Below are 26,687 nucleotides of genomic sequence, written 5' to 3'. Positions count from 1 at the left end.
TCTCTCTTCTCTCTCTCTCTCTCTCTCGTTTTCACACCTCTTCTCTCTCTCTCTCTCTCTCTCTCTCTCTCTCGTTTTCACACCTCTCTCTCTCTCTCTCTCTCGTTTTCACACCTCTCTCTCTCTCTCTCTCTCCTCGTTTTCACACCTCTCTCTCTCTCTCTCTTCGTTTTCACACCTCTCTCTCTCTCTCGTTTTCACACCTCTCTCTCTCTCTCTCTCGGTTTTCACACCTCTCTCTCTCTCTCTCTCTCGTTTTCACCTCTCTCTCTCTCTCTCGTTTTCACACCTCTCTCTCTCTCGTTTTCACACCTCTCTCTCTCTCTCTTTCGCTCGTTTTCAACCTCTCTCTCTCTCGTTTTCACACCTCTCTCTCTCTCTCTCTCGTTTTCACCTCGCTCTCTCTCTCTCTCTCTCTCTCTCTCGTTTTCACCTCTCTCTCGTTTTCACCTCTCTCTCTCTCTCGTTTTCACCTCTCTCTCTCTCTCTCTCTTTCTCTCTCTCTCTCTCTCTCTCGTTTTCACCTCTCTCTCTTCTCTTTCTCTCTCTCTCTCTCTCGTTTTCACCTCTCTTTCTCTCTCTCTCTTTCTCTCTCCTCTCTCTCTCTCTCGTTTTCACCTCTCTCTCTCTCTCGTTTTCACCTCTCTCTCTCTCTCTCGTTTTCACCCTCTCTCTCTCTCTCTCGTTTTCACCTCTCTCTCTCTCTCTGTCGTTTTCACCTCTCTCTCTCTCTCTCTCTCTCTCTCGTTTCCACTCTCTCTCTCTTCTCTCTACTCTCTCTCTCGTTTCACACCTCTCTCTCTTCGTTTCAACCTCTCTCTCTCTATCTCTCTCTCTCGTTTTCACACCTCTCTCTCTCTCTCTTCGTTTTCACACCTCTCTCTCTCTCTCGTTTTCACACCTCTTCTCTCTCTCGTTTTCACACCTCTCTCTCTCTCGTTTTCACACCTCTCTCTCTCTCTCTTTCGCTCGTTTTCACACCTCTCTCTCTCTCGTTTTCACACCTCTCTCTCTCTCTCTCGTTTTCACCTCGCTCTCTCTCTCTCTCTCTCTCTCTCTCTCTCTCTCTCTCTCCTCTCTCTCGTTTTCACCTCTCTCTCTCTCTCGTTTTCACCTCTCTCTCTCTCTGTTTTCACCTCTCTCTCTCTCTCGTTTTCACCTCTTCTCTCTCTTCGTTTTCACCTCTCTCTCTCTCTTCGTTTTCACCTCTCTCTCTCTCTCTTCTCTCTCTCTCTCTCTCTCTTTCTCTCTCTCTTTCTCTCGTTTTCACCTCTCTCTCTCTCTCGTTTTCACCTCTCTCTCTCTCTCGTTTTCACCTCTCTCTCTCTCTCTCTCTTTTCACCTCTCTCTCTCTCTCTCTCTCTCGTTTCACCTCTCTCTCTCTCTCTCTCTTTTTCCCCTCTCTCTCTCTCTCTTGTTTTCACCTCTCTCTCTCTCTCTCTCGTTTTCACCTCTCTCTCTCTCTCTCTCTTCGTTTTCACCTCTCTCTCTCTCTCTCTCTCTCTCTCTCTCTCTCTCTCCTCTCGTTTTCACCTCTCTCTCTCTCCGTTTTCCTCTCTCTCCTCTCTCTCTCTCTCGCTCTTCTCGTTTTCACTCTCTCTCTCTCTTCGTTTTCACCTCTCTCTCTCTCTTCTCGTTTCATCTCTCTCTCTCTCTCTCTCTCTCTCTCTCGTTTTCATCTCTCTCTCTCTGCTCTCTCTCTCGTTTTCATCTCTCTCTCTCCTCTCTCTCTCTCTCGTTTTCATCTCTCTCTCTCTCTCTCTCTCTCGTTTTCATCTCTCTCTCTCTCTCTCTCTCTCGTTTTCATCTCTCTCTCTCTCTCTCTCTCTCTCGTTTCATCCTCTCTCTCTCTCTCTCTCTCTCTTCTCGTTTTCATCTCTCTCTCTCTCTCTCTCTCTCGTTTTCATCTCTCTCTCTCTCTCTCTCTTCGTTTTCATCTCTCTCTCTCTCTCTCTCTCTCGTTTTCATCTCTCTCTCTCTCTCTCTCTCTCGTTTTCATCTCTCTCTCTCTCTCTCTCTCTCGTTTTCATCTCTCTCTCTCTCTCTCTCTCTTTTTCATCTCTCTCTCTCTCTCTCTCTCGGTTTTCATCTCTCTCCTTCTCTCTCTCTCTCTCTCGTTTTCATTCTCTCTCTCTCTCTCTCTCTCGTTTTCATCTCTCTCTCTCTCTCTCTCTCCCTCTCGTTTCATCTCTCTCTCTCTCTCTCTCTCTCTCTCGTTTTCATCTCTCTCTCTCTCGTTTTTCATCTCTCTCTCTCTCTCTCTCTCTCTCTCTCTCTCTCGTTTTCATCTCTCTCTCTCTCTCTCTCGTTTTTCATCTCTCTCTCTCTCTCTCGTTTTCATCTCTCTCTCTCGTTTTCATCTCTCTCTCTCTCTCTCTCTCTCATTTTCATCTCTCTCTCTCTCTCTCTCTCTCTCGTTTTCATCTCTCTCTCTCTCTCTCGTTTTCATCTCTCTCTCTCTCGTTTTCACCTCTCTCTCTCGTTTTCACCTCTCTCTCTCTCTCTCTCTCATTTTCACACCTCTCTCTCTCTCGTTTTCACACATCACTCTCTCTATTCTCTCTCTCTCTGTCCTTAGAGTTGGACATATTTGGTATCATCCTGTACTCTGTGCTGACCTTCATGGCAGTGGTGTCCATGCTGGTCTACATAGAGGAGTGTTGGTACATCTACCGGAAGGTTCCCTCCCACAAGAAGAGCGCCATCATCTGGGTCAACGGGGGCAGCGCCGGTAAGAACATACCGATTTATCAGGAGGCTTTAAAGGTGCAATCTGGTACTTACTACTTTCATGTCCTCTCTGTGACAACTCATTGTGCTACAGTACAAACACATGCGGCCAAAAAACTAAACTTTTATGAACTTGTGACCCATCAACCAAATGTATTTATAAAGCCCTTTTTACATCAGCCGATGTCACAAAGTGCTGTAGGGAAACCCAGCCTAAAACCCCCTAGAAAGGCCAGAACCTAGGAAGAAACCTAGAGAGGAACCAGGCTATGAGGGGTGGCCAGTCCTCTTCTGGCTGTGCCAGGTGGAGGTTATAACAGAACATGGCCAAGATGTTCAAACGTTCATAGATGACCAGCAGGGTCAGATGATGATGATAATAATAATCATCATCATCATCTTCACAGTGGATGTAGAGGGTGCAACAGGTCAGCACCTCAGGAGTAAATGTCAGTTGGATTTTCATAGCTGATCATTCAGAGTTAGACAGAGAGAGTCCAAAACAGCAGGTCCGGGACAAGGTAGCACGTCCAGTGAACAGGTCCTATCCTGTCCATTTACTAGGAAATTCTAGGGCAGTAGCACGGTTAGGAAGGATGCATTGGTAAAGCATCCAGACTAAGTCTGTATGTCTGTGTGTGTCAGGTGATCGCCACCATGTCCTGTCTGGGGATGTGGATTCCCCGAGCCACCATGTTCACTGACATGACCTCTGCCTGGTATGTCACTCATCCTTCGCTCCTTTTCTCTTCTCTCTTTCCTTCTGTCTTTCGCTTTCTTTACATATCAGTTTCTCTTTCTTGACATATCCTCTTTCCTTTCCTCTCCTCCACCTTCCTTCTCTCCCAGTGTCTGTTTGTGTGTGGCTCTGGGCTTCTCTGGATCTCAGACCCCTGCTGTGACAGGCAGGAAACTATGTAGGAAGACACACACTGTGTCAGCAAAACATACAGAGCGATACTAAAAACACTATTACAATATTGAGTGTCTAAATCCATGCTTGTGTAGTTCTTTCCAAACCCATCTCTCCCTCTGTCCATCTTTTATTCCCTCCTTCCCTTGTTGTATATTTGTGGTGTGGGTGTGTAACGTGTGTCTGTCTCCGCAGCTATTTTGCGATCGTAGTGTTTAAGTTCCTGGTGCTGATGATTGAGGAAGTGGGGGGTGACGAGGCGTTTCTACGGCGAGCAGGGAAAAACAAACTGAGGATCAGTACTGGTCCCTGTTGTTGCTGCTGCCCCTGTCTACCCCATGTTAACATCACACGGTAACACATGCATACACAAACACGTACTCACATGCACACACTGTTTAGGGTCAAATGTACTTCATAGCCAGACCTGTTTCTTAGCTCCCCAATCAGAGTTGCGTCAGAGTCCAGCTACTAGATTAGTAGTAAAACAGTGGATTTGTAAAGGATCTGGCAGGTTGAATGTGCCCCTGGCCACTCACTCTGGCTCTGTATGGGCCCCTCCATGTCTCACAGCACATCTGACAACATTATCACTCCAAGTATGCCACCTACTGGTCATTGTCCCCTATAGGCATGGCCTATAACAACATTATTACTCCAAGTATGCCAACTACTGGTCATTGTCCCCTATAGGCATGGCCTATAACAACATTATTACTCCAAGTATGCCACCTACTGGTCATTGTCCCCTATAGGCATGGCCTATAACAACATTATTACTCCAAGTATGCCACCTACTGGTCATTGTCCCCTATAGGCATGGCCTATAACAACATTATTACTCCAAGTATGCCACCTACTGGTCATTGTCCCCTATAGGCATGGCCTATAACAACATTATTACTCCAAGTATGCCACCTACTGGTCATTGTCCCCTATAGGCATGGCCTATAACAACATTATTACTCCAAGTATGCCACCTACTGGTCATTGTCCCCTATAGGCATGGCCTATAACAACATTATTACTCCAAGTATGCCACCTACTGGTCATTGTCCCCTATAGGCATGGCCTATAACAACATTTAAAATATGTACAAATTAATTATTATTTTCCATTTTAAATATTTGTTGAATGTTTTCCTCTGGTTTTCCCCAGACGGAGTCTGTTCCTGCTGAAGTTGGGATCGTTCCAGTTTGCCGTGCTAAAGATCGCCTTCACCATACTATCAATCATCCTTTGGACCAATGGCAACTTTGACATCGCAGATGTGAGTGTGGGGTGTCAACACACACACAAACAAATTGGGCTTCAAAAGAAGAGAACACATTCTCAATACAAACACTCCCAACACTGTGTGTGTGTGTGTGTTCCAGATGGCAATAACGGGAGCAGCCATCTGGATTAACCCAGGTGTGGGGGTCCTGACCATCATAGCACTGTGGCCTGTAGCCATCATGTTCATGCACCTCAGGATCACACTGCGCAGCCTCAAGATCATCCCCAAATATGCCATGTACCAGGTAAGATTACACACATGCCATGTAAATGAACCAATCTGAGGAAAGATATACAGTAAGGCCCTCCTCAACCAATCAGAGGTCAGTTAATTCATTCCCTGAAATGACAACAGTTTCAGCAAATGATAACTTGTGTTTACTTGTTTACTTCTGCAGAGTGTTGTCCTTTTTTGTGTTTACCTATGTTATGTTGTTGGGGTTTTACCCATGATGCTGTGTGTGTAGCTGGTGCTGGTGCTGAGTCAGCTCCAGTCGGCCATCATCAACATCCTGGCTATGAACGGAACCATCGCCTGCACGCCACCATACTCCTCACAGGCCAGGGGATATTGTGAGTCTTATCTCCATCCATCCCTTCATCACTATATACCTTATTACACACAAACTCTACTGCTCTCAGGCAAGCACATAACTTAAGTGACCTATCCTCTCTTTCTCGCTCTCTCTCTTTCTCTTTTTCTCTCTCTTTCTCTCTTTCTCTCTCTTTCTCTCTTTCTCTTTCTTTCTCCTTTTCTCTCATTCTTTCTCTTTTTCTCTTTCTTTCTCTTTTTCTCTCTCTCTTTCTCTCTTTCTCTCTCTTTCTCTTTTTCTCTTTCTCATTCTCTCTTTCTTTCTCTTTTTCTCTTTCTCATTCTCTTTTTCTCTCTTTCTTTCTTTCTCTCTTTCTCTTTCTCTCTTTTTTTCTCTTTTTCTCTTTCTTTCTCTCTCTGTGTGTAGTGATGAGTCAACAGTTGTTGATCCTGGAGATGTTCATCATCACCTTGGTAACCCGCCTGTTGTACCGCCGCCAGTATGACCCACTCCCTGACGACGAGAATGACGATGAACACACCAAGATGGTTATACCGGCCGATAAATCTGACATAGCGTGAGGGCAAGAGAGACTGTATCTGTGCATGTATTAGAGACAAAGTGTGCGTGTGGTTTTGTTAGAAAGACTGTGTGTTCAAGAGAAAGAGTATGTGTGTATGTTATGTTACACAGGTCTGCAGTAAGAATTTAATCAGTCATGGCATTTTCTGGGTGAGCAATGCTGTTAAAATGAATCAGAAGTCATAATCCCTCAGCCAGTGTGTTTGGAAAGTGTTGCTATTATGTAACTGTAATCTAAGAATTATTTCAGAAATGTATTTTTCCTCAGAAGTTGTATCTTTTGCCATAGCCTTGTTGAACATTATAGTGTATTATCATGAGCCATTTATAATATATACATTTTGAAACATTTGCTCTAAAGATTTGTTTTGGCATTTGTTTTTTCATAGGCATGCATACACATGTATTTGTAAAGAAGAACCCTGTATTCATTGTAGTTGCAAACTTGCTCCACTTAGGTGGCCGTATGAACCAATGGGTCCGCCTGCCAGTGACACTGAGCAGTGGCCTACATTGATAGAATGACCTTATTCAAATGTTATCATGATCATTGACAGATCAACACAGACACACCTCTTTATTCCCTCGTCTTTAGACCTTCATCTTGTGGAATCTGCGTTATCACAACCCAGATGTACTCTGCAGATCAGGTTTAGAACTCTAGGTGACCATACTTACTAGTAACAAATGGTAGGTGCAAATTGAAATGTTAAATAATTTTTCTAATTTGTATTATTGTAAAGGATAATTAGTAGATTACTTTGAACTGTTCCAAGCTCTACCACTTTCTAGTTAAGGCTACTGTATCCAGTGGTGTAAAGTACTTAACTACTTAAGTAGTACTTAAAATACTTATTTTTATTTTGGGGGGGGGGGGGGGTGTATCTGTACTTTACTTTATTTATATTTTTGAGTAGTTTTATTTCACCACATTCCTGAAGAAAATGTACTCCATACATTTCCCATGACAACCAAAAGTACTTGTTACATTTTGAATGCTAAGCAGGACAGGAACGTTGTCAAATGCATGCACTTAACAAGAGAACACTGGTCACCCCTACTGCCTCTGGCCTGTCTGACTCACTAAACACAATTGCATTTTTGTAAATAATGTCTTGAGTGTTGGAGTGTGCCTTGCAATACATACATTTTAAAAACATGAAAATGGTGCCTTCTACTTTGCTTAAAATACTTACTTTGAAAGGATTTATAATTTTGATACTTAAGTATATTTTAGCTATTACATTTACTTAAGTATATTTAAAACCAAAAACTTTTAGACTTTTACTCGAGTCGTATTTTACTGGGTGACTTTCACTTTAACTTGAGTAATTTTCTATTAAGGTAGCTATACTTTTACTCAAGTATGAAAATTGGGTACTGTATCCACAGGTGTTCTATGTACGCTAGTTGTGTTGCTGATCTGTTGCCCTCTCCATAACTTATTCAAGGTTAGCTGACGTTTATGATCGGCTATACACACAAAAACTGGATCAGTTACATGCGTGTTGGCATCCGTTATCAAGGATACACATTAACGGCTACCGTTCAAAGCAACATTTAATTCTATCCAATTAACCGGTCTGTTAAACTGCTACAGACCCGCCCCTTTCTGGCAGACAGACCAACACTTCAATCGCTATCTCCCATTTTCTCTTTTCCGGGTTTAACAGAGCAAGTGTCGACCAATCACCGTTAAACATCAACAGATTCAGAGTCATGCGCGATTGAGTTAGGGCTCGCGACAGTACGTACTGTCCTGTGCAACAATATTTAATCGAAGACATTCCGGAAAATAGAAGTGTTACATATTGTATGATTAAGCTATAGTAACACTTTTAGTTATATCGTTCAGTGATTTGCAGGTCTAGACAGAGAGAAACGTCAAATGAAGACGTTGTCTGTGGAGGATGCACATCGCTGTCAGTGTCATTGGATGTGGTGGAGTGTTTTTAATTTAACCATCATCATTCCGGAACGACATCTACAATAGCAACTTTTCACAATGAGGCTGTTTACGGTTTTATTGAAAAACACCCCAAAAATTGAATATTATTCAAGATTTTCACCGTCGCCTCTCTCCATCAAGCAATTTTTGGAATTTGGTAAGTAGCCTAGACTAGGCCGACACTCTCTTGGTAATGGGCTGTCACTATCAATGTGTTTTAATTTTAGGTTGTCTATTCTGTAATATTAATGAAATCCTGACGAACAAACATAAGGCGAAGTGAATCTCTGAAGGTGAACATCCTTGCAAGTGTTGTTTTTATTCCCCTGAATTCGGTCAAAATGTTTTTATAGTACCACAGTACTCAATGATAATTCTGTTCTGATATAATTTGTATGATTTTTTAAATTTATTTTTAGCTACAATTAGCATGTCATTTTTTGTTTGTTTGTAGTTATGAGCAATATGCCTATAGCTACAGTATAGACTGGGGCTATAGCCTATAGCTACAGTATGACTGGGGGCTATAGCCTACAGCTACAGTATAGACTGGGGGCTATAGCCTATAGCTACAGTATAGACTGGGGCTATAGCCTATAGCTACAGTATGACTGGGGGCTATAGCCTACAGCTACAGTATAGACTGGGGGCTATAGCCTATAGCTACAGTATAGACTGGGGCTATAGCCTATAGCTACAGTATGACTGGGGGCTATAGCCTATAGCTACAGTATAGACTGGGGCTATAGCCTATAGCTACAGTATAGACTGGGGCTATAGCCTATAGCTACAGTATGACTGGGGGCTATAGCCTATAGCTACAGTATAGACTGGGGCTATAGCCTATAGCTACAGTATGACTGGGGGCTATAGCCTACAGCTACAGTATAGACTGGGGGCTATAGCCTATAGCTACAGTATGACTGGTGGCTATAGCCTATAGCTACAGTATAGACTGGTGCTATAGCCTATAGCTACAGTATAGACTGGGGCTATAGCCTATAGCTACAGTATGACTGGGGCTATAGCCTATAGCTACAGTATGACTGGGGGCTATAGCCTATAGCTACAGTATAGACTGGGGCTATAGCCTATAGCTACAGTATGACTGGGGGCTATAGCCTATAGCTACAGTATAGACTGGGGCTATAGCCTATAGCTACAGTATGACTGGGGGGCTATAGCCTATAGCTACAGTATAGACTGGGGCTATAGCCTATAGCTACAGTATAGACTGGGGCTATAGCCTATAGCTACAGTATAGACTGGGGCTATAGCCTATAGCTACAGTATAGACTGGGGCTATAGCCTATAGCTACAGTATAGACTGGGGGCTATAGCCTATAGCTACAGTATGACTGGGGGCTATAGCCTATAGCTACAGTATAGACTGGGGGCTATAGCCTATAGCTACAGTATGACTGGGGCTATAGCCTACAGCTACAGTATGACTGGGGGCTATAGCCTATAGCTACAGTATAGACTGGTGCTATAGCCTATAGCTACAGTATGACTGGGGGCTATAGCCTATAGCTACAGTATAGACTGGGGCTATAGCCTATAGCTACAGTATAGACTGGGGGCTATAGCCTATAGCTACAGTATGACTGGGGGCTATAGCCTATAGCTACAGTATAGACTGGGGCTATAGCCTATAGCTACAGTATAGACTGGGGGCTATAGCCTATAGCTACAGTATAGACTGGGGCTATAGCCTATAGCTACAGTATGACTGGGGGCTATAGCCTATAGCTACAGTATAGACTGGGGCTATAGCCTATAGCTACAGTATAGACTGGGGGCTATAGCCTATAGCTACAGTATGACTGGGGGCTATAGCCTATAGCTACAGTATAGACCGGGGGCTATAGCCTATAGCTACAGTATGACTGGGGGCTATAGCCTATAGCTACAGTATAGACTGGGGGCTATAGCCTATAGCTACAGTATAGACTGGGGGCTATAGCCTATAGCTACAGTATAGACTGGGGCTATAGCCTATAGCTACAGTATAGACTGGGGGCTATAGCCTATAGCTACAGTATAGACTGGGGGCTATAGCCTATAGCTACAGTATAGACTGGGGCTATAGCCTATAGCTACAGTATAGACTGGGGGCTATAGCCTATAGCTACAGTATGACTGGGGGCTATAGCCTATAGCTACAGTATAGACTGGGGGCTATAGCCTATAGCTACAGTATAGACTGGGGCTATAGCCTATAGCTACAATATGACTGGGGGATATAGCCTACAGCTACAGTATAGACTGGGGCTATAGCCTATAGCTACAGTATAGACTGGGGGCTATAGCCTATAGCTACAGTATGACTGGGGGCTATAGCCTATAGCTACAGTATAGACTGGGGGCTATAGCCTATAGCTACAGTATGACTGGGGGCTATAGCCTATAGCTACAGTATAGACTGGGGCTATAGCCTATAGCTACAGTATGACTGGGGGCTATAGCCTATAGCTACAGTATAGACTGGGGCTATAGCCTATAGCTACAGTATAGACTGGGGGCTATAGCCTACAGCTACAGTATAGACTGGGGGCTATAGCCTACAGCTACATTATAGACTGGGGCTATAGCCTATAGCTACATTATAGACTGGGGCTATAGCCTACAGCTACAGTATAGACTGGGGGCTATAGCCTACAGCTACAGTATAGACTGGGGGCTATAGCCTATAGCTACAGTATAGACTGGGGCTATAGCCTATAGCTACAGTATGACTTGGGGCTATAGCCTATAGCTACAGTATGACTGGGGGCTATAGCCTATAGCTACAGTATAGACTGGGGCTATAGCCTATAGCTACAGTATAGACTGGGGCTATAGCCTATAGCTACAGTATGACTTGGGGCTATAGCCTATAGCTACAGTATAGACTGGGGCTATAGCCTATAGCTACAGTATAGACTGGGGCTATAGCCTATAGCTACAGTATGACTGGGGGCTATAGCCTATAGCTACAGTATAGACTGGGGCTATAGCCTATAGCTACAGTATAGACTGGGGCTATAGCCTATAGCTACAGTATGACTTGGGGCTATAGCCTATAGCTACAGTATAGACTGGTGCTATAGCCTATAGCTACAGTATGACTTGGGGCTATAGCCTATAGCTACAGTATGACTTGGGGCTATAGCCTATAGCTACAGTATAGACTGGGGCTATAGCCTATAGCTACAGTATGACTTGGGGCTATAGCCTATAGCTACAGTATGACTGGGGGCTATAGCCTATAGCTACAGTATAGACTGGTGCTATAGCCTATAGCTACAGTATGACTTGGGGCTATAGCCTATAGCCTATAGCTACAGTATAGACTGGGGCTATAGCCTATAGCTACAGTATAGACTGGGGGCTATAGCCTATAGCTACAGTATAGACTGGGGCTATAGCCTATAGCTACAGTATAGACTGGGGCTATAGCCTATAGCTACAGTATGACTGGGGGCTATAGCCTACAGCTACAGTATAGACTGGGGCTATAGCCTATAGCTACAGTATGACTGGGGGCTATAACCTACAGCTACAGTATAGACTGGGGCTATAGCCTATAGCTACAGTATGACTTGGGGCATTGTGTCCAGTCAGAAGACACAAATGCTGAGTATGGGTTAATAACATGCTCCCTATGTGCCTTCTGTTAAATCATCAGTTTCTGACTGCTAAGCAACAGTTTAGTTAATGAAGTCAAAAGGAAAGCTTTCTGTTTCTTTCCCCCCCTATCTCTCTCTCCATCTTTCATATAGATAGGCTACACTCACAGGTATACAGAGGGCTGTTTATTACTAGTTGAACAGGTCTACAGTGATAACAGCTCATGTCTTGTTGCGTCACTGGAATTGTTTCATAATCCTGCCTTTGTGTCTGGGCCTGGGAACCAGAGACTGCTCAGGAGGACCACTGCTGTTATCGAACCACTGTAATTCTCTCTCTGTGTGTGTGTTTGTGGCACGTGTGTGTGTGTGTGTGTGTGTGCATACTTGCCTGTGATAAGAAAGGCTAAAATAGGCTGAACACACTCAGAAAATAGGGAGACAGTTAGTCTGCCTATTTTAGCCTTTCTTATCAAATTAGCCACGCCTCGGCCCAGCATTAGTTACCTTCGGTGCCTTTCCCTAGAAGTTAAACAAACATTACTCATTGCTGTTTCCGAACACACATTGAAGTATCTATGGATAGCATGTGGACTGTGTATGTAAGTAAGAAAGAGATGCTGGGATGTGCCTATAGTCAAACACACAGCAGCTCTGGTATTTCCAGCATTAATCACATTGTAAACCATGGTGGGATGTCCATTTGTTCACATCAATAGAGGAGTGTCTTTTGTTGCTTTTTCAGACAGAGAAGTTGAACATCATGGTAGAATGCCATATGCTTTTTAGAGTGCATTTTCCCAGTCAACTTTTAAAAGACTCCCTCCCTTCCCCTCCCATCTCCTCCTCTAGGTCGGGACAATGCGTGTGAGAAGACATCCTTTATGTTCCTGAGGAAGGAGCTGCCGGTGAGGCTGGCTAACACCATGAGAGAGGTCAACCTGTTGCCTGATAACCTGCTCAGTCAGCCCTCAATCAAACTGGTGCAGAAATGGTGAGACATTTAGCCTGAGTGCCAGTCTGTTTGTGATATCATGCCAAACACTTGACGATGAGCAATGGAGTTGGCAAAAGCACAAAAACATATGGGACCAGTCTAGTGAGAATGAGTCATAACACACAAACATGCCAGTGACATCAGCACAAACATGCAATTTACATACCCCAAACATACCCATTACCCCAATTTACATACCCCAAACATACCCCAATTTAAATACCCATTACCCCAATTTACATACCCCAAACGTATTGAATGAACTGTGTGTGTGTGTGTGTGTTCCCTTCAGGTACATGCAGAGCTTTGTGGAGCTGTTGGGGTATGAGAACAGAAAACCAGAGGATCCTCAGGCCCTCAATGAGTGAGTATGGAGGACAATGTTTTTTCTAGATATTTTATTCCTTGTTGGTTCAACAGATCAATCATCTGATGTTGAACTGACGACAGCAGGTGTGAGAACCTGAGAGAAGGATGTTTGGAGGAGAGGGGGATGAGGGGAGCTATGAAGAGGTGGAGGGGTAGAGGGTAGCTTACTGCTAACTGCCTGTGTCCTTGTCCTCATACTCACCTGATGCTAAACCCCTGGACTTACCTGTCCAGATAATCATGTATATTTATACCATAACAGTGTTCACACCATGTGAGAGAGATTTAGATAGGAACCACTGATAACAACCCCAGCTGACCCCTGTAAGTCAGCAGAAATACGTTGTTTTTCTTCTTCTCTCTCTCTCTCAGTTTCCTGGAGTTGTTGATCGAGATCCGTAATCGTCATAATGACGTGGTCCCTACCATGGCCCAGGGGGTTATAGAGTACAAGGAGAAGTTTGGCTTTGACCCCTTCATCAGCAGTAACATCCAGTACTTTCTGGACCGCTTCTACACCAACCGCATATCCTTCCGCATGCTCATCAACCAACACAGTGAGAGCACACACTCTGACACACATTTACAGCACGTTAATACGCACATGTCTGCTGGACAATGTTTAAGATATGTGGACTGTGTGTGTGTGTGTGTGTGTGTGTGTGTGTGTAAAGGCGTTATGTCTTTGGGGGAACTATGGTAACCATTATGTTCATGTCTGTCTGTCTCCTCAGCTCTCCTGTTCGGCAATGACACTAACCCAGCCCACCCCAAACATATAGGCAGCATAGACCCCACTTGCAACGTGGCTGAAGTAGTCAAAGGTGAGGACTGGTCAAGAGGGGTGTGTGTCTTTGTCTGACTCACTGTGTTTTTCAGAAGCAGTGGTAACAGATCAAGGTGTATTTGTCACATGATCTGTAAACAACAGGTGGAGACTAACAGTGAAATGCTTACTTGCGAGTCCTTCCCATCAACGCTGACAAAGACATAATAGAAAGCAAAAACACGTAATAATAGATACACAATGAATAATAACGTGGCTATATACAAGGGGTTCCAGTACAGAGTCGATGTGCAGGGGTGCGAGGTAATTGAGGTAGATACTATTGTATATATAGTGTATGTGAACACCCCTACAAATGAGTGGATTTGGCTATTTCAACCACAGCCGTTGCTGACAAGTGTAAAAATTTGATAGGATGGCACCTTTCCAACAAGTCAGTTCATCAACTTTCTGCCCTGCTGGAGCTGCCCTGGTCAACTGTAAGTGCTGTTATTGTGAAGTGGAAACGTCTAGGAGCAACCACGGCTCTGCCGCGAAGTGGTAAGTCACACAAGCTCACAGAACGGGAACGCCGTAGCGCGTTAAAATAGGCTGTCCTCGGCTGCAACACTCACTACCAAGTTCCAAACTGCCTCTGGAAGCAACGTCAGCACAATAACTGTTCGTTGGGAGCTTCATGAAATGGGTTTCCATGGCCGAGCAGCCTCACACAAGCCTAAGATCACCATGTGCAATGCCAAGCGTCTGCTGGAGTGGTGTAAAGTTCGCCGCCATTGGACTCTGGAGCAGTGGAAACTCGTTCTCTGGAGTGATGAATCACGCTTCACCATCTGGCAATCTGACGGACGAATCGCGGATACAAGAAGAAAGCTACCTGCATGAATGCATAGTGCCAACTGTAAAGTTTAGTGGAGGATGAATAATGGTCTGGGGCTGTTTTTCATGGTTCAGGCCCCTTAGTTCCAGTGAAGGGAAATCTTAATGCTACAGCATACAATGACATTCTAGACAATTCTGTGCTTCCAACTTTGTGGCAACAGTTTGGGGAAGGTCCTTTCCAGTTTCAGCATGACAATGCCACCGTGCACAAAGCAAGGTCCATACAGAAATGGTTTGTCGAGATTGGTGTGGAAGAACTTGACTGGCCTGTACAGAGCCCTCACCTCAACCCCATCGAACACCTTTGGGATGAATTGGAACGCCGACTGCGAGCCAGGCCTAATCGCCCAACATCAGTGCCCGACATCACTAATACTCTTGTGGTTGAATAGAAGCAAGATCCCCGCCACATTGTTCCAACATCTAATGGAAAACCTTCCCAGAAATGTGGAGGCTGTTATAGCAGCAAAGGGGGTACCAACTCCATATTAATGACCATGATTTTGGAATGAGATATTCAACGTGCATGTGTCCACATGTTTGGTCATGTGGTGAATGTACTATACATATAACTAGGAATAAAGTGACAGATAATTAACAGTGGCAGCAGTGTATGTGAGGAGTCAAAGTTGGTGCCCAAAAAGGGTCAATGCAGATAGTCCGGGTTGCTATTGATAACTATTTAACTAACTATTTAGCAGTCTTATGGCTTGGTGGTGGTAGCTGTTCAGGGTCTTGTTGGTTCCAGACTTGGTGCATCAGTACCGCTTGCCATGCGATAGCAGAAAGAAGTCTATGACTTGGGTGGCTGAATTCTTTGAAGATTTTTAGGGCCTTCCTCCGCCCTGTATAGAGGACCTGTATGGCAGGGAGCTCCGCCCTAGTGATGTACTGGGCTGTACTCACTACCCTCTGTAGCGTCTTGCGGTCGGATGCCAAACAGTTACAATACCAAGTGGTGATGCAGTCAGTCAAGATGATCCCAATGGTGCAGCTGTAGAACGTTTTGAGGATCTGAGGGCCCATGCCAAATCTTTTCAGCCTCCATGGGTTAACCCAACTCTAAACTTAATAGTGATGATGGCAGTTTTCTGAAGCAAAACCATAGTCATCTCTCTCCCCTTAGTCTCTTCCTCTTTCTCCCTTTTCAGCTCTCGTTACCACCCCTAAATGATTCTGCTTTTCTTAGGTAGTTGTGTGTATGATGGCATGTATCCATCTGTCCATCATGTGACACTGCCTTCCTGTTTCAGATGCCTATGAGACAGCCAAGATGCTGTGTGAACAGTACTACCTTGCTGCCCCTGCACTCCAGATCCAAGAGTTCAACAGTAAGACATCTTCTCTGTTTTACCACATTTCTGATCCCCCTCCATGTTGACTAATGTACAGTCAACACACACACAAACTTTGTTCACTGTCTCATGATATCTTTGATCTCTATATGCTGTCGAAACACACACTTTACAGTATGTTTGTGGTTTCATAACATCTCTGATCCCTCTCTGTGTGAGAGATAACAGAACTCCACCTTTAAAGGGAAGTGATGTAGCCACAGGACTGCTCCTATTTAGAGATGATGGTTGCAGAGGCCAGATTTAGTCCTGCTGTGATTATATATACAGTGGGGCAAAAAAGTATTTAGTCAGCCACCAATTGTGCAAGTTCTTCCACTTAAAAAGATGAGGCCTGTAATTTTCATCATAGGTACACTTTAACTATGACAGACCAGATGAAAAAAAAAAGTCCAGAAAATCACATTGTAGGATTTTTAATTAATTTATTTGCAAATTATGGTGGAAAATAAGTATTTGGTCACCTACAAACAAGCAAGATTTCTGGCTCTCACAGACCTGTAACTTCTTCTTTAAGAGGCTCCTCTGTCCTCCACTCGTTACCTGTATTAATGGCACATGTTTGAACTTGTTATCAGTATAAAAGACACCTGTCCACAACCTCAAACAGTCACACTCCAAACTCCACTATGGCCAAGACCAAAGAGCTCTCAAAGGACACCAGAAACAAAATTGTAGACCTGCACCAGGCTGGGAAGACTGAATCTGCAATAGGTAAGTAGCTTGGTTTGAAGAAATCAACTGTGGGAGCAATTATTCGGAAATGGAAGACATAAAAGACCACTGATAATCTCCCTCGATCTGGGGCTCCACGCAAGATCTCACCCCGTGGGGTCAAAATGATCACAAGAACGGTGAGCAAAAATCCCAGAACCACACGGGGGGACCTAGTGAATGACCTGCAGAGAGCTGGGACCAAAGTAACAAAGCCTACCATCAGTAACACACTACGCCGCCAGGGACTCAAATCCTGCAGTGCCAGACGTGTCCCCCTGCTTAAGCCAGTACATGTCCAGGCCCGTCTGAAGTTTGCTAGAGAGCATTTGGATGATCCAGAAGAATTGGGAGAATGTCATATGGTCAGATGAAACCAAAATATAACTTTTTGGTAAAAACTCAACTCGTCGTGTTTGGAGGACAAAGAATGCTGAGTTGCATCCAAAGAACACCATACCTACTGTGAAGCATGGGGGTGGAAACATCATGCTTTGGGGCTGTTTTTCTGCAAAGGGACCAGGACGACTGATCCGTGTAAAAGAATGAATGGGGCCATGTATCGTGAGATTTTGAGTGAAAACCTCCTTCCATCAGCAAGGGCATTGAAGATGAAATGTGGCTTGGTCTTTCAGCATGACAATGATCCCAAACACACCGCCCGGGCAATGAAGGAGTGGCTTCGTAAGAAGCATTTGAAGGTCCTGGAGTGGCCTAGCCAGTCTCCAGATCTCAACCCCATAGAAAATCTTTGGAGGGAGTTGAAAGTCTGTGTTGCCCAGCAACAGCCCCAATACATCACTGCTCTAGAGGAGATCTGCATGGAGGAATGGGCCAAAATACCAGCAACAGTGTGTGAAAACCTTGTGAAGACTTACAGAAAACGTTTGACCTCTGTCATTGCCAACAAAGGGTATAATAACAAAGTATTGAGATAAACTTTTGTTATTGACCAAATACTTATTTTCCACCATAATTTGCAAATACATTTTCTGGAATTTTTTTTCTCATTTTGTCTGTCATAGTTGAAGTGTACCTATGATGAAAATTACAGGCCTCTCTCATCTTTTTAAGTGGGAGAACTTGCACAATTGGTGGCTGACTAAATACTTTTTTGCCCCACTGTGTGTGTGTGTATATATATATATATAGAGAGAGATCTTATTTTCTCTCCCTGTGTCACAGTGAAACAAGACAAAGACAAATCGATCCAGGCTGTATATGTTCCCTCTCACCTCTTCCACATGCTGTTTGAACTCTTCAAGGTGTGACACGCACGCACACACGGAAGTACACATACACAATGCACGACCATCATCATACTAATAAAAGTGTTTGGTGTGTGTAGAACTCTATGCGGGCCTCTGTGGAGCTCCATGAGGACAGTAAGGAGGGCTTACCTCCGGTGAAGGCCAAAGTCACACTAGGAAAAGAGGACCTGTCCATAAAGGTAACACACACACACCTACCAATACTTAGACATGCCATCTATGAGTGGGATGTATGATAAATGCTCTATAAATTGTTATATTTACCATCTTTTACCCAGTGTGTCAAATGTACAGTCGTGACATATCCTCTTTCTCTCCCTTTCCTCTCTCTTTTATCTATCTCTGTCAGATCAGTGATCGGGGTGGAGGTGTACCTCTGAGGAAGATCGATCGTCTGTTTAACTACATGTACTCTACTGCCCCCACGCCCAGCCTAGAACCCTCCAACACTGTCCCACTGGTACACACATACACATTGTTCCCCATATTTTTCAGGTTTTCTGACTCATCAGTCTGAAGCCAGTAACAGATGCCAGTGTTTTTCTGTAGTGATTGTAAACAACTTCTTCTGAAGAAGTGACTGCCCTTATACTACACTGTCACCTATGTCATTTCTCTCCCCCCTCTTGTCTGCTATCTCTGACTCCCAACTTTATCTTCCTTCTCCCTCCCTGCTTCCAGGCTGGTTTTGGCTATGGTCTTCCCATCTCCAGGTTGTATGCCAGGTATTTTCAGGGAGACCTGAAGCTCTACTCCATGGAAGGGGTTGGCACTGATGCTGTCATTTATCTCAAGGTAGGAGGGGCTTCTCTCACACCACAAATCATTTTGATGTTACTCTGTGATTTTCAGACTCTGATATACCGCTGCTCTGTAATACAATTAACTATCAACATCACTCCATCCCTTTTCATTGTTTCTTCTTTTGTCCCGCCCCCAAATCAGGCTCTGTCCAGTGAGTCGTTCGAGCGCCTACCCGTCTTTAATAAGTCGGCATGGCGACACTACCAGACCAGCCCTGAGGCAGACGATTGGAGCAACCCGAGCAAAGAGCCACGAGACACCAGCAAATCAAATTACAAGGCCAACCGATAACTCTGCCCTAAAATGCTTCCCCCGCCCACCTGCCTGGCACACTGAACTCTGCCCCTTCAATGATCCCCTCGCTAACACAATCATCATGGGTTTAACTTCAGCTGCCGCGGCGACACAACGCCCTCTCTGCAGTCATTGATGTTGTTGTCCCAGGGTGGACTTTGGAACAGGATTTTAGCCCCACCCCCTGACTCCTCTGATAGGTTATTTGGTCAGTTGTTCCTCTTCACAATCTGTTTTAAGTGGGACTACAGTGACCAGATTGGTGGACAGACAGTCAGTTTGAGATGGTTGAGTTCAGCCACTCTTTCCTTCTATCCCTTATCTTCAGCTTTACTGACCACAGCACTCCCTTGTGGTTCTCTCCAGCTACTGCAGCTAGAGGCTCTGTCTTTGGGCTGGGAAAGGTTTCTGTTCTGCTCTCTCTGTGTCCAGTCTCGGTTTGTTCAGTCAAACATAATAGAACCTCTGTTTCTCTCTTCTCTCCCCTACAAAGCAGCTGTGACAGGCTGAGGGTTTGGTTTCAGGCCCGACAGAGAAAAGGGAAAATGAGCTCCTTTTCTCCCTTTGAGGACATAGTTTTGAATGGGCACTAATCTCGTCCACCGGCCGGCGCTCTCTGTCGATCCGTCTGGTCTCACAGCGCCTCAGAATGAAACTTGAATGGGAGACTATGGTAGGAGCGGCGAAAACAGACGTCGATTTTAATTGGCTGATCTCTGTCCATCGCCATCTAGCCCAACCCTGAGAACATACCCCAGCTACATTGTGGACTTCAAAGCATAAGTGATTTAAAGAAGGAAGTGAGTTCAGAAAATCTGAAAGTATGCATATTAGAAATTGTTTTCATATATAAACTTTATACGCCAAACTCAGAATCAATTGGGTTTCCCCAAAATAATATTGTTTATGTAATAGAACATTTATTCTGATTAACAATTTTGCAAAGTCCCAGCTAATAAAACGGTTGATATCTCTCACTTCCTGTCGGTTACCACTAGCTTCCACTGTCACAAAGTCAACATTAGCTACAAAAATATACTTTGTGGTCTTAATTTAAGGTTAGGGTTAAGCATAAAGTTAGCAGTTTGGTTAAGGTTAGGTTTAAGAAGAGACATTTTAGAGACAGGCAGGGTTTATGACTTTGTGGCTGTGATAACTAGTGATGACCCTCTCCTGCCTCAATTTAAAGACATGCCTCATAGTTGTGTGATTCGCTTAGAATTTTGCTTGATTAGCATGGCACTCAGTAAATCAACACGCCCTAAGGTCTAACCAGTCCCACCCTATTACCGTCCCTGCTATCTGGAGTCCTTGGGACGTCCCTACCCCATTGAAGTTGAAATGTAAAAGGGTTAAGGTAGGGACATCCCAAGGATCCCAGATAGCAATGACCACCCTGTTACCAGACTATGTGCGCCAGCAATTCGACCCGGGCACGAGGTTAATTAGGCACAAAGAGGGTCAGGGTGGGCAGTTGTCATAGTTACGATTGTCATGGGTACAGTGACGTGGCCAATGCCAAGTTATAGAAAAGAGAGTTGCAGTGACTAACTAGACCTATAAGAACATTTTAGGAACGATGGGAACAAGCTTTAAACTAACTGAAGATAGTTATTATGCATTACGCATGTTGCATTATATTATAGAAAGCATACGGAACAAACAGATTTATTTTTTATTAATTATTATTCCATTATCTCAGAAAGAGGGGGAGACATAGAACTCTGAGGAGTTAAGAAACAGTATTGCATGACAAATGCCCTGATGGCTATAGTTTCATTTCAACTCCATTGTTTTATTATGTTTTTACTGTGTTGTGACGTGTTGGATTGAGAGGAGAACCTAGTGAAATAGGCATCCTCAATCTTTGCCCCAGATCCTAACCAGCGATACTGATCCTTCCTGAACCCTTTGAAAGGTTAAAACTGTATACTCAGACAGCACACCTAGCTGTCTTGCCCCCTTTCTAAAAACCTTTGGCGTTAATTGGTTTCTATTGGACAACTTGGTGCCCCATTTAGGTTTTCTATGGGAAACACTGCTCTGAGTCTCAAAGAAAATGGATGTTTTCAGGATGCTAATGTTAACTAACGATGGTTCACCATGTGAGCCTTGTCTTTCCTGTAGCTTATTGCTTATAAACCTCTCCAGCATGACATGTGTTACTGTTAACCCTCCCAGCTCCTTCCACACCCTGATAAGACCATGCAAAGGCTACATGACCGATCCTAAAGATGGCTACATTTTGTTAGCCTTGTTTGTGGCACCATCAACCCTGCAAAGCAATATGAACATTCTCACGTTAACCAAGACTATCGCTAACAACGCCACACCGACTCAACCTTGTAATTCACCTAGTAGTGGTATTACTAAACCTTCTGAACATTGAACGAGCTTGAACATCAACTAGTATTTTGAATGGTTTTCCGATAAGACATGTAATAGCTGTCATTGGTTGAAGTGTGTGAATAATGCTCTTCAAGGATGGAAGGGATTGGATGAGATTAATATTTGTATTTAAGTGTCAAGAAGAATCTGTGGCATTGTAGTGGTGTACAACAGCGGGCATTTTGAAACTCCATTGTTTGTGCAGGAGTATGGACCTGAACAAATATCTTGTGTTCCTTGAAACAAGGGTTCTTTTGCTTAGGAAAATGGTTGATTCTTGATCATTTGTTTTTTACTTCAATTTTTTAGCATTTATTTTTGTGTAACTGGATGATGATTATTCCAGAGAGGGCTCTTTCCCTCTTTTTTGATTTTAAAAGTCATAATCTACAGTATACACATAACGTTTGTCTTCATCAATGTTTTCATATGTGGATTACATTTCATTCAGGCCTCTCTGATAAGAATCAATTGTCTTAGTTAACTCTGGGATAATATTAGCTTGTTTGTTTGTGTTTCTAGTTATCCTCATTCTCATTGGCCGGTTTATGAAAAGTGGGGCCAAACTTGGACCAAACATGGAGCGCTGATCTGACATCATCCATTCTCAGTTTTCAGCAAAACCTGAACAACTCATTCCAGCACTGCCAAGGAGGCACCTAAAATGAGTTTTAAAGTGGGCTTAGCTGTAGATAAGGTAGTGAATCCTTCTTTACCTTTTTGTACCTCTAAGGTATTAGTAGCTTATATAGTATATATAGTATGGTAATATATTGAACTGGTGTGAAGTGATTACTCATACATCCTTTCTGTATCTCTGATGTAAGAGATGACTGAGCACTTTGTATGAACTCCTCCTGTAGAGAAAGTGTGTGCAGACGTATGCAGCCCATCTTATCACAAAACAGTAACTTTTGTATGCATACATGTGCTACAGTAGCGGCTACCGTAGATAGTAGACACAGTGATATACAACCATATAGAGGTATTCAGCATGAGGTCAAGCTTGCAATACCTACTGTCAATTTTCCAAAGCTACAATAAAAAGAACAAAACAGCCAGTTTTTTTTCTATGCGTGTGTGCAAACGAGTCAATCTGTTGAAAAAGAGATTTGTTTCCTCTCAATCACCAATCTACTTCACTTTCAATGACTTTCATTTTTTATTTATTTACATATTACGCCATTAGGAATTATACATTAGAAAATAAGACGATACAAACAGAAACACACATTCCCAATCTTGTACACACAGTGCAGGATTACATATAATGCATACAGGACAAGAACGTCTCTAAGGTGGATCAGGAGGTGTGGCAGGAAGTGATGTTATGTGGGTATCCGCTGTGGAACAGTTGTGGCCTGTGAGGTGTCGTAGCGAGAGACATCGAGTTGAAGAACAGTTCTGTGTCATGTGTGACTAGCAAGAGGAGAGCACAATGATTCTACGACAGCAGGGCGGGTCAATCTTATTCACAAAGGACCAGTGTGGGTGCAAGCTTTTATTCCAGCCAAGTTATAACACCTGATTCTAGGACCACACCAGCCCTTTGTGGATAACACTGGCCATCCCTGTACTATACAACCTTTGATCTCTCGTTTCTAATAAGGAAGGCTCCTGAATAAGCTGTCACAATTGTACATTCTCTAAAAGCAAATAAATTGACAGATCAGTTTCTCCAGTTGAAAGCACTGTTTACAATTGATGGGCCGGGCAGGCGGCCATATTGGGAAAGCATGGGGGGGGGGGGGGGGGGGGCATCCCTGATACTGAAGTTCCAAGTGTTTTGTTCATTATGCAATCCCCAATCACGTACTGAGTTCCATGGTGTTACCGTTGTTGAAATGTAACATCCATTCATTTGTGTTGCTATGTAGTCTCGGAAATCTCCCACCTAGCACTGTGGGAGGCAACACTTCTGCCTAGGGAGACTAGTTGCTATGGCAAATAATCTGGTACAGAATTATTTGTGATTCTGTGGGTTGCATGTCCACAGTCTGAAGTGGCCTCTTGTCTCCCAGGAAGGCTGCAGTTACTTACTCCTGTAGAGGACAGTGTTTCTCTCTTAAACCTACAAACTAGGGCACAGTCAGTATGCATCACATTACAGAATGATGCAATTAGAAACAGAATGGTGCAGACAGTCTATTCTCTTATTGTATAGAGAACTGTCTCGGTTTGTCTAGAAATTCAATCTCTATCTGGAGAGTTCTGGAATGGTGTAGGTCTACTCACCAGGGTTGGGGCAATTTCAATTCAGGAAGTACACTAAAATTCAGATTCTTTTCAATTAGGAACATTTCAAATTGGAATTTGGTTTGACCGAAATTTCAAAAATTGACCCCAACCCTGCTACTCACTTAATATCACAATGCAAATAGTCACACTGCAGACAATTGTTGTGAAATTGCAGAAAATATCTTCTATCATGTTTACCCTGGTTTTTCTCTAAAATATGACCATAACATGAGACTTAAAATCAAAAGGATAGAGAAAAAGGAGGACATAAAATGATGGAATGATATGATCAACAGGCATTCTTTTATTTACCGTCTCTGTCAGACCTGAGCAATCAAAAACAGGTCAGTCGTATCATCTTCTGTTCTCTACATTCCTGTCTGCTTCGTTGCCCAGGCAACAGAGACTGATGGCTTCTTCGTGCTACAGCACTACACTACATTTCCCATGACCCCCTTCTGTCTTGCATATCTACAACTTCCTTCAGCATCCAGTCATTGCTGCCAGTGTGTGGAAGGGGATGTCGGAGAGAGAGAGAATGTGTGTGCGTGTGACAGCACCTTTCAGGCAGTAAGTGAGTATGTGGTCTTAGGTGTGTGTGTGTGTGTATGCATGGCATCAGCTGTTAGGTGTGTGTGTATATGCGTGGTGTCAAGTGTCTGTTCCACAGTCCAGGCCCCTACTTCTCGTTCTCATCTTCTTCACTCATGCTACTGAAAGAGGCGGAAGCCCCTTTGGGTGAGGAAGGGGAGGCTGGTCGGGGGTGAAGCCAGCGCGAGGGGGGAGACGGGGAACGAGACAGAGACAGTTGCCGGGGGGGACTGTTACTAGGCGACCCGTGGGGTGATAGGGCGTAGGAGATCATCCGACCACTACGCTCACTAAACACCTGTTTCTGTTAAGGTAAGGAGAGAGAGAGGTTTGTGAGAGAACTATCACTTCAAAGACTAGGACTAGGCTAGAGGTTGAAGCTAAACACAGTTTAGGTTCATAGATCAGATTTGCGAAAAAGAAGTGAAATGTCAGATGAGTGATTGGAGTATGTCCATGAGTGGCGCATTAGAGACAGGCTTTAGCTTACCCATGTTCCATCTGGGCCGAACAGTTCCAGGAAGTTACCGATGAACTCCCGTGATTTCTCCTCCCACTTCTGTATGAGGTCATGGCTCTTCTCCTCCACACGGTAGACAAAGTGTTTACTCTTCTCCTCCACCGTCTTCACCTTCTCCTTCATACGGTCCACCTGGTTCTGCAGGCGGTACTTCTTCTCCTAAGGTTGTAGGAATGTTGTAGGAACGTAACTGACATACAGGTAACTGCCAAAATAAAGGTAATACCAACATAGTGTCTTAAAAGGGCATTGGGTCACCACAGAACAGCTGCAATGCGCCTTGGCATATATTCTACAAGTGTCTGGAACTCTATTGGAGGGATGTGACACCATTGTTCCACGAGAAATTCCATCATTTGGTGTTTTCTTGATGGTGTCGGAAAACGCTGTCTCAGGCGCCGCTCCCATAAGTGTTCAGTTGGGTTGAGAGCTGGTGACGGCCATGGCATATGGTGAAACATCAGCAAGTTGAGCAGTCTTCGTCACTAAAGCTCTGGCCAAATGTGCCCCCAACAATCCTCCCTCTTTCGAAGTCACTGAGATCTCTTCTTCTAGCCATGGTAGCCAAAATAATGGGCAACTGTGCCTGCTCAGCATTTTTATACATGACCCTAAGCGCGATGTTAATTCCACACCTTTGTGCAAGCACCTGCTTTCAATATACTTTGTATCCCTCATTAACTCAAGTGTTCCTGTTATTTTGTCAGTTACCTATATGTGTCTCTCAACGAATACAGACAGAACATACTGTATGTCTGTTTGTGTGTTCGTTGAAAGACATCAGTTATGTTCTCAGTGTACGGAGTACACACACACACACACTTACGTTGATGAAGCTGACATTGAGCTCTTTAGCGGTGTAGCCCCGCTGTAGATTGCGTCTAGCGTAGAGGTCGTAGTCTCGTACAATACGAGTGATCAGGTCAGAGGTCGAGATACCCTCTGTCCGCTGAGTTGGCACGAACATGCCTGGAACACACACACATTATAAACACACACACACACACATTATAAACACATACACACATATATTATATATTCACACACAGACGAACATGAACACACACACTATAAATACACACACATGAACACACAAACACACATTATAAACACATACACACATATATATTCACACATAGACGAACATGAACACACACACTATAAATACACACATGAACACACAAACACACATTATAAATACATTATAAACACGCACACAGGAACACATACACTGATCATAAATACAGCTTCACACACACACACTCACCTGCCTCCTTGATGTGTTTGTAGACGTCCTCAGTTCCTGCTGAGGAGTATGGGATATCGTCATGAGCCACAAAATCGATCTGAGAAACAATCAGAACACAAGACAAGAATCTATACACAATCTCTATACAGTCTATACCCCATCTCTACACAGTCTACACACAATATATACCACATCTCTACACAATCTCTATACACAGTCTATACACAGTCTACACACAATATATACCCCATCTCTACACAATCTCTATACACAGTATATACCCCATCTCTACACATTCTATAAAAGTCTATACACAGTCTACACACAGCACGGGATAAACAAAATAACACATGCAGATAAACTGACACACAGAAAAGAGACATGCCTGCATGCATCATAAATAGTCTCTACACACACAAACACACAGAAAGCTTTGATGGGAATAGACAAACACATACCTTGTGCTTTTCCAGGAAGTCCTGTGTGAGCGTCCATGGTGCATCTCGGACCACTTCGTCGACATAGCGACAGTGTCTCAGAGCCTCGTACCGCTCATCCTCCGTCATCACAGTGAAACCCTTATACTTATGGGTCAGCTCATCACTACACACTGACACACACAGACAAACAAGCATA

At 43.8% G+C, this 26,687-nt stretch overlaps 3 protein-coding genes across 6 annotated transcripts in view; 2 read left to right on the top strand and 1 right to left on the bottom strand.

Moving 5' to 3' along the window:
* Positions 1 to 7,096, top strand: part of LOC116354807 (organic solute transporter subunit alpha) — a 10,920-nt gene extending 3,824 nt beyond the window's left edge. Inside the window, exons 2-9 of the mRNA XM_031796496.1 lie at positions 2,579 to 2,722; positions 3,256 to 3,263; positions 3,376 to 3,449; positions 3,839 to 3,997; positions 4,802 to 4,913; positions 5,020 to 5,166; positions 5,389 to 5,494; positions 5,881 to 7,096. Coding sequence (XP_031652356.1) covers positions 2,579 to 2,722; positions 3,256 to 3,263; positions 3,376 to 3,449; positions 3,839 to 3,997; positions 4,802 to 4,913; positions 5,020 to 5,166; positions 5,389 to 5,494; positions 5,881 to 6,035 — 905 coding nt within the window. The 3' untranslated portion in view covers positions 6,036 to 7,096. The remainder of the gene's footprint in view (positions 1 to 2,578; positions 2,723 to 3,255; positions 3,264 to 3,375; positions 3,450 to 3,838; positions 3,998 to 4,801; positions 4,914 to 5,019; positions 5,167 to 5,388; positions 5,495 to 5,880) is intronic.
* A 646-nt stretch (positions 7,097 to 7,742) lies between these two features.
* Positions 7,743 to 22,526, top strand: LOC109909937 (pyruvate dehydrogenase (acetyl-transferring) kinase isozyme 3, mitochondrial). The gene is made up of 11 exons (XM_020509027.2): positions 7,743 to 8,141; positions 12,448 to 12,589; positions 12,885 to 12,956; positions 13,334 to 13,518; positions 13,696 to 13,785; positions 15,881 to 15,958; positions 17,882 to 17,961; positions 18,045 to 18,146; positions 18,317 to 18,427; positions 18,649 to 18,762; positions 18,913 to 22,526. Exons 1-11 carry the CDS (start codon positions 8,042 to 8,044, stop codon positions 19,060 to 19,062), a joined length of 1,224 nt encoding a protein of 407 aa, XP_020364616.1. The 5' UTR covers positions 7,743 to 8,041; the 3' UTR covers positions 19,063 to 22,526.
* Positions 22,418 to 26,687, bottom strand: part of LOC109909938 (choline-phosphate cytidylyltransferase B) — a 20,901-nt gene continuing 16,631 nt past the window's right edge. For 3 of the 4 annotated variants that reach the window (XM_031796494.1, XM_031796495.1, XM_020509030.2), the window contains 5 exons: positions 26,510 to 26,661; positions 26,070 to 26,148; positions 25,629 to 25,771; positions 24,773 to 24,961; positions 22,418 to 24,586 (listed from right to left, as the gene is read on the bottom strand). In XM_031796494.1, the coding sequence (XP_031652354.1) occupies positions 24,371 to 24,586; positions 24,773 to 24,961; positions 25,629 to 25,771; positions 26,070 to 26,148; positions 26,510 to 26,661 (779 nt within the window). In that variant the 3' untranslated portion in view covers positions 22,418 to 24,370. The remainder of the gene's footprint in view (positions 24,587 to 24,772; positions 24,962 to 25,628; positions 25,772 to 26,069; positions 26,149 to 26,509; positions 26,662 to 26,687) is intronic. The other variant, XM_020509028.2, reaches the window with a different exon arrangement.

This window comes from Oncorhynchus kisutch, linkage group LG18 (assembly GCF_002021735.2).
Source record: "Oncorhynchus kisutch isolate 150728-3 linkage group LG18, Okis_V2, whole genome shotgun sequence".
NCBI classification, from domain to species: domain Eukaryota; kingdom Metazoa; phylum Chordata; class Actinopteri; order Salmoniformes; family Salmonidae; genus Oncorhynchus; species Oncorhynchus kisutch.
Note: the sequence above shows the minus strand (reverse complement) of the source record. Positions and strands in the feature narration are given on the sequence as shown.

What these genes read in the sequence shown, in the direction of transcription:
- LOC109909937 (XM_020509027.2), top strand. Translation starts at nt 8,042, where the DNA reads ATGAGGCTGTTTACGGTTTTATTGAAAAACACCCCAAAAATTGAATAT. An exon ending in AAGAGGACCTGTCCATAAAG is followed by an intron (nt 18,147 to 18,316) that starts GTAACACACACA and finishes TATCTCTGTCAG; the next exon opens with ATCAGTGATCGGGGTGGAGG. An exon ending in CCTCCAACACTGTCCCACTG is followed by an intron (nt 18,428 to 18,648) that starts GTACACACATAC and finishes CCCTGCTTCCAG; the next exon opens with GCTGGTTTTGGCTATGGTCT.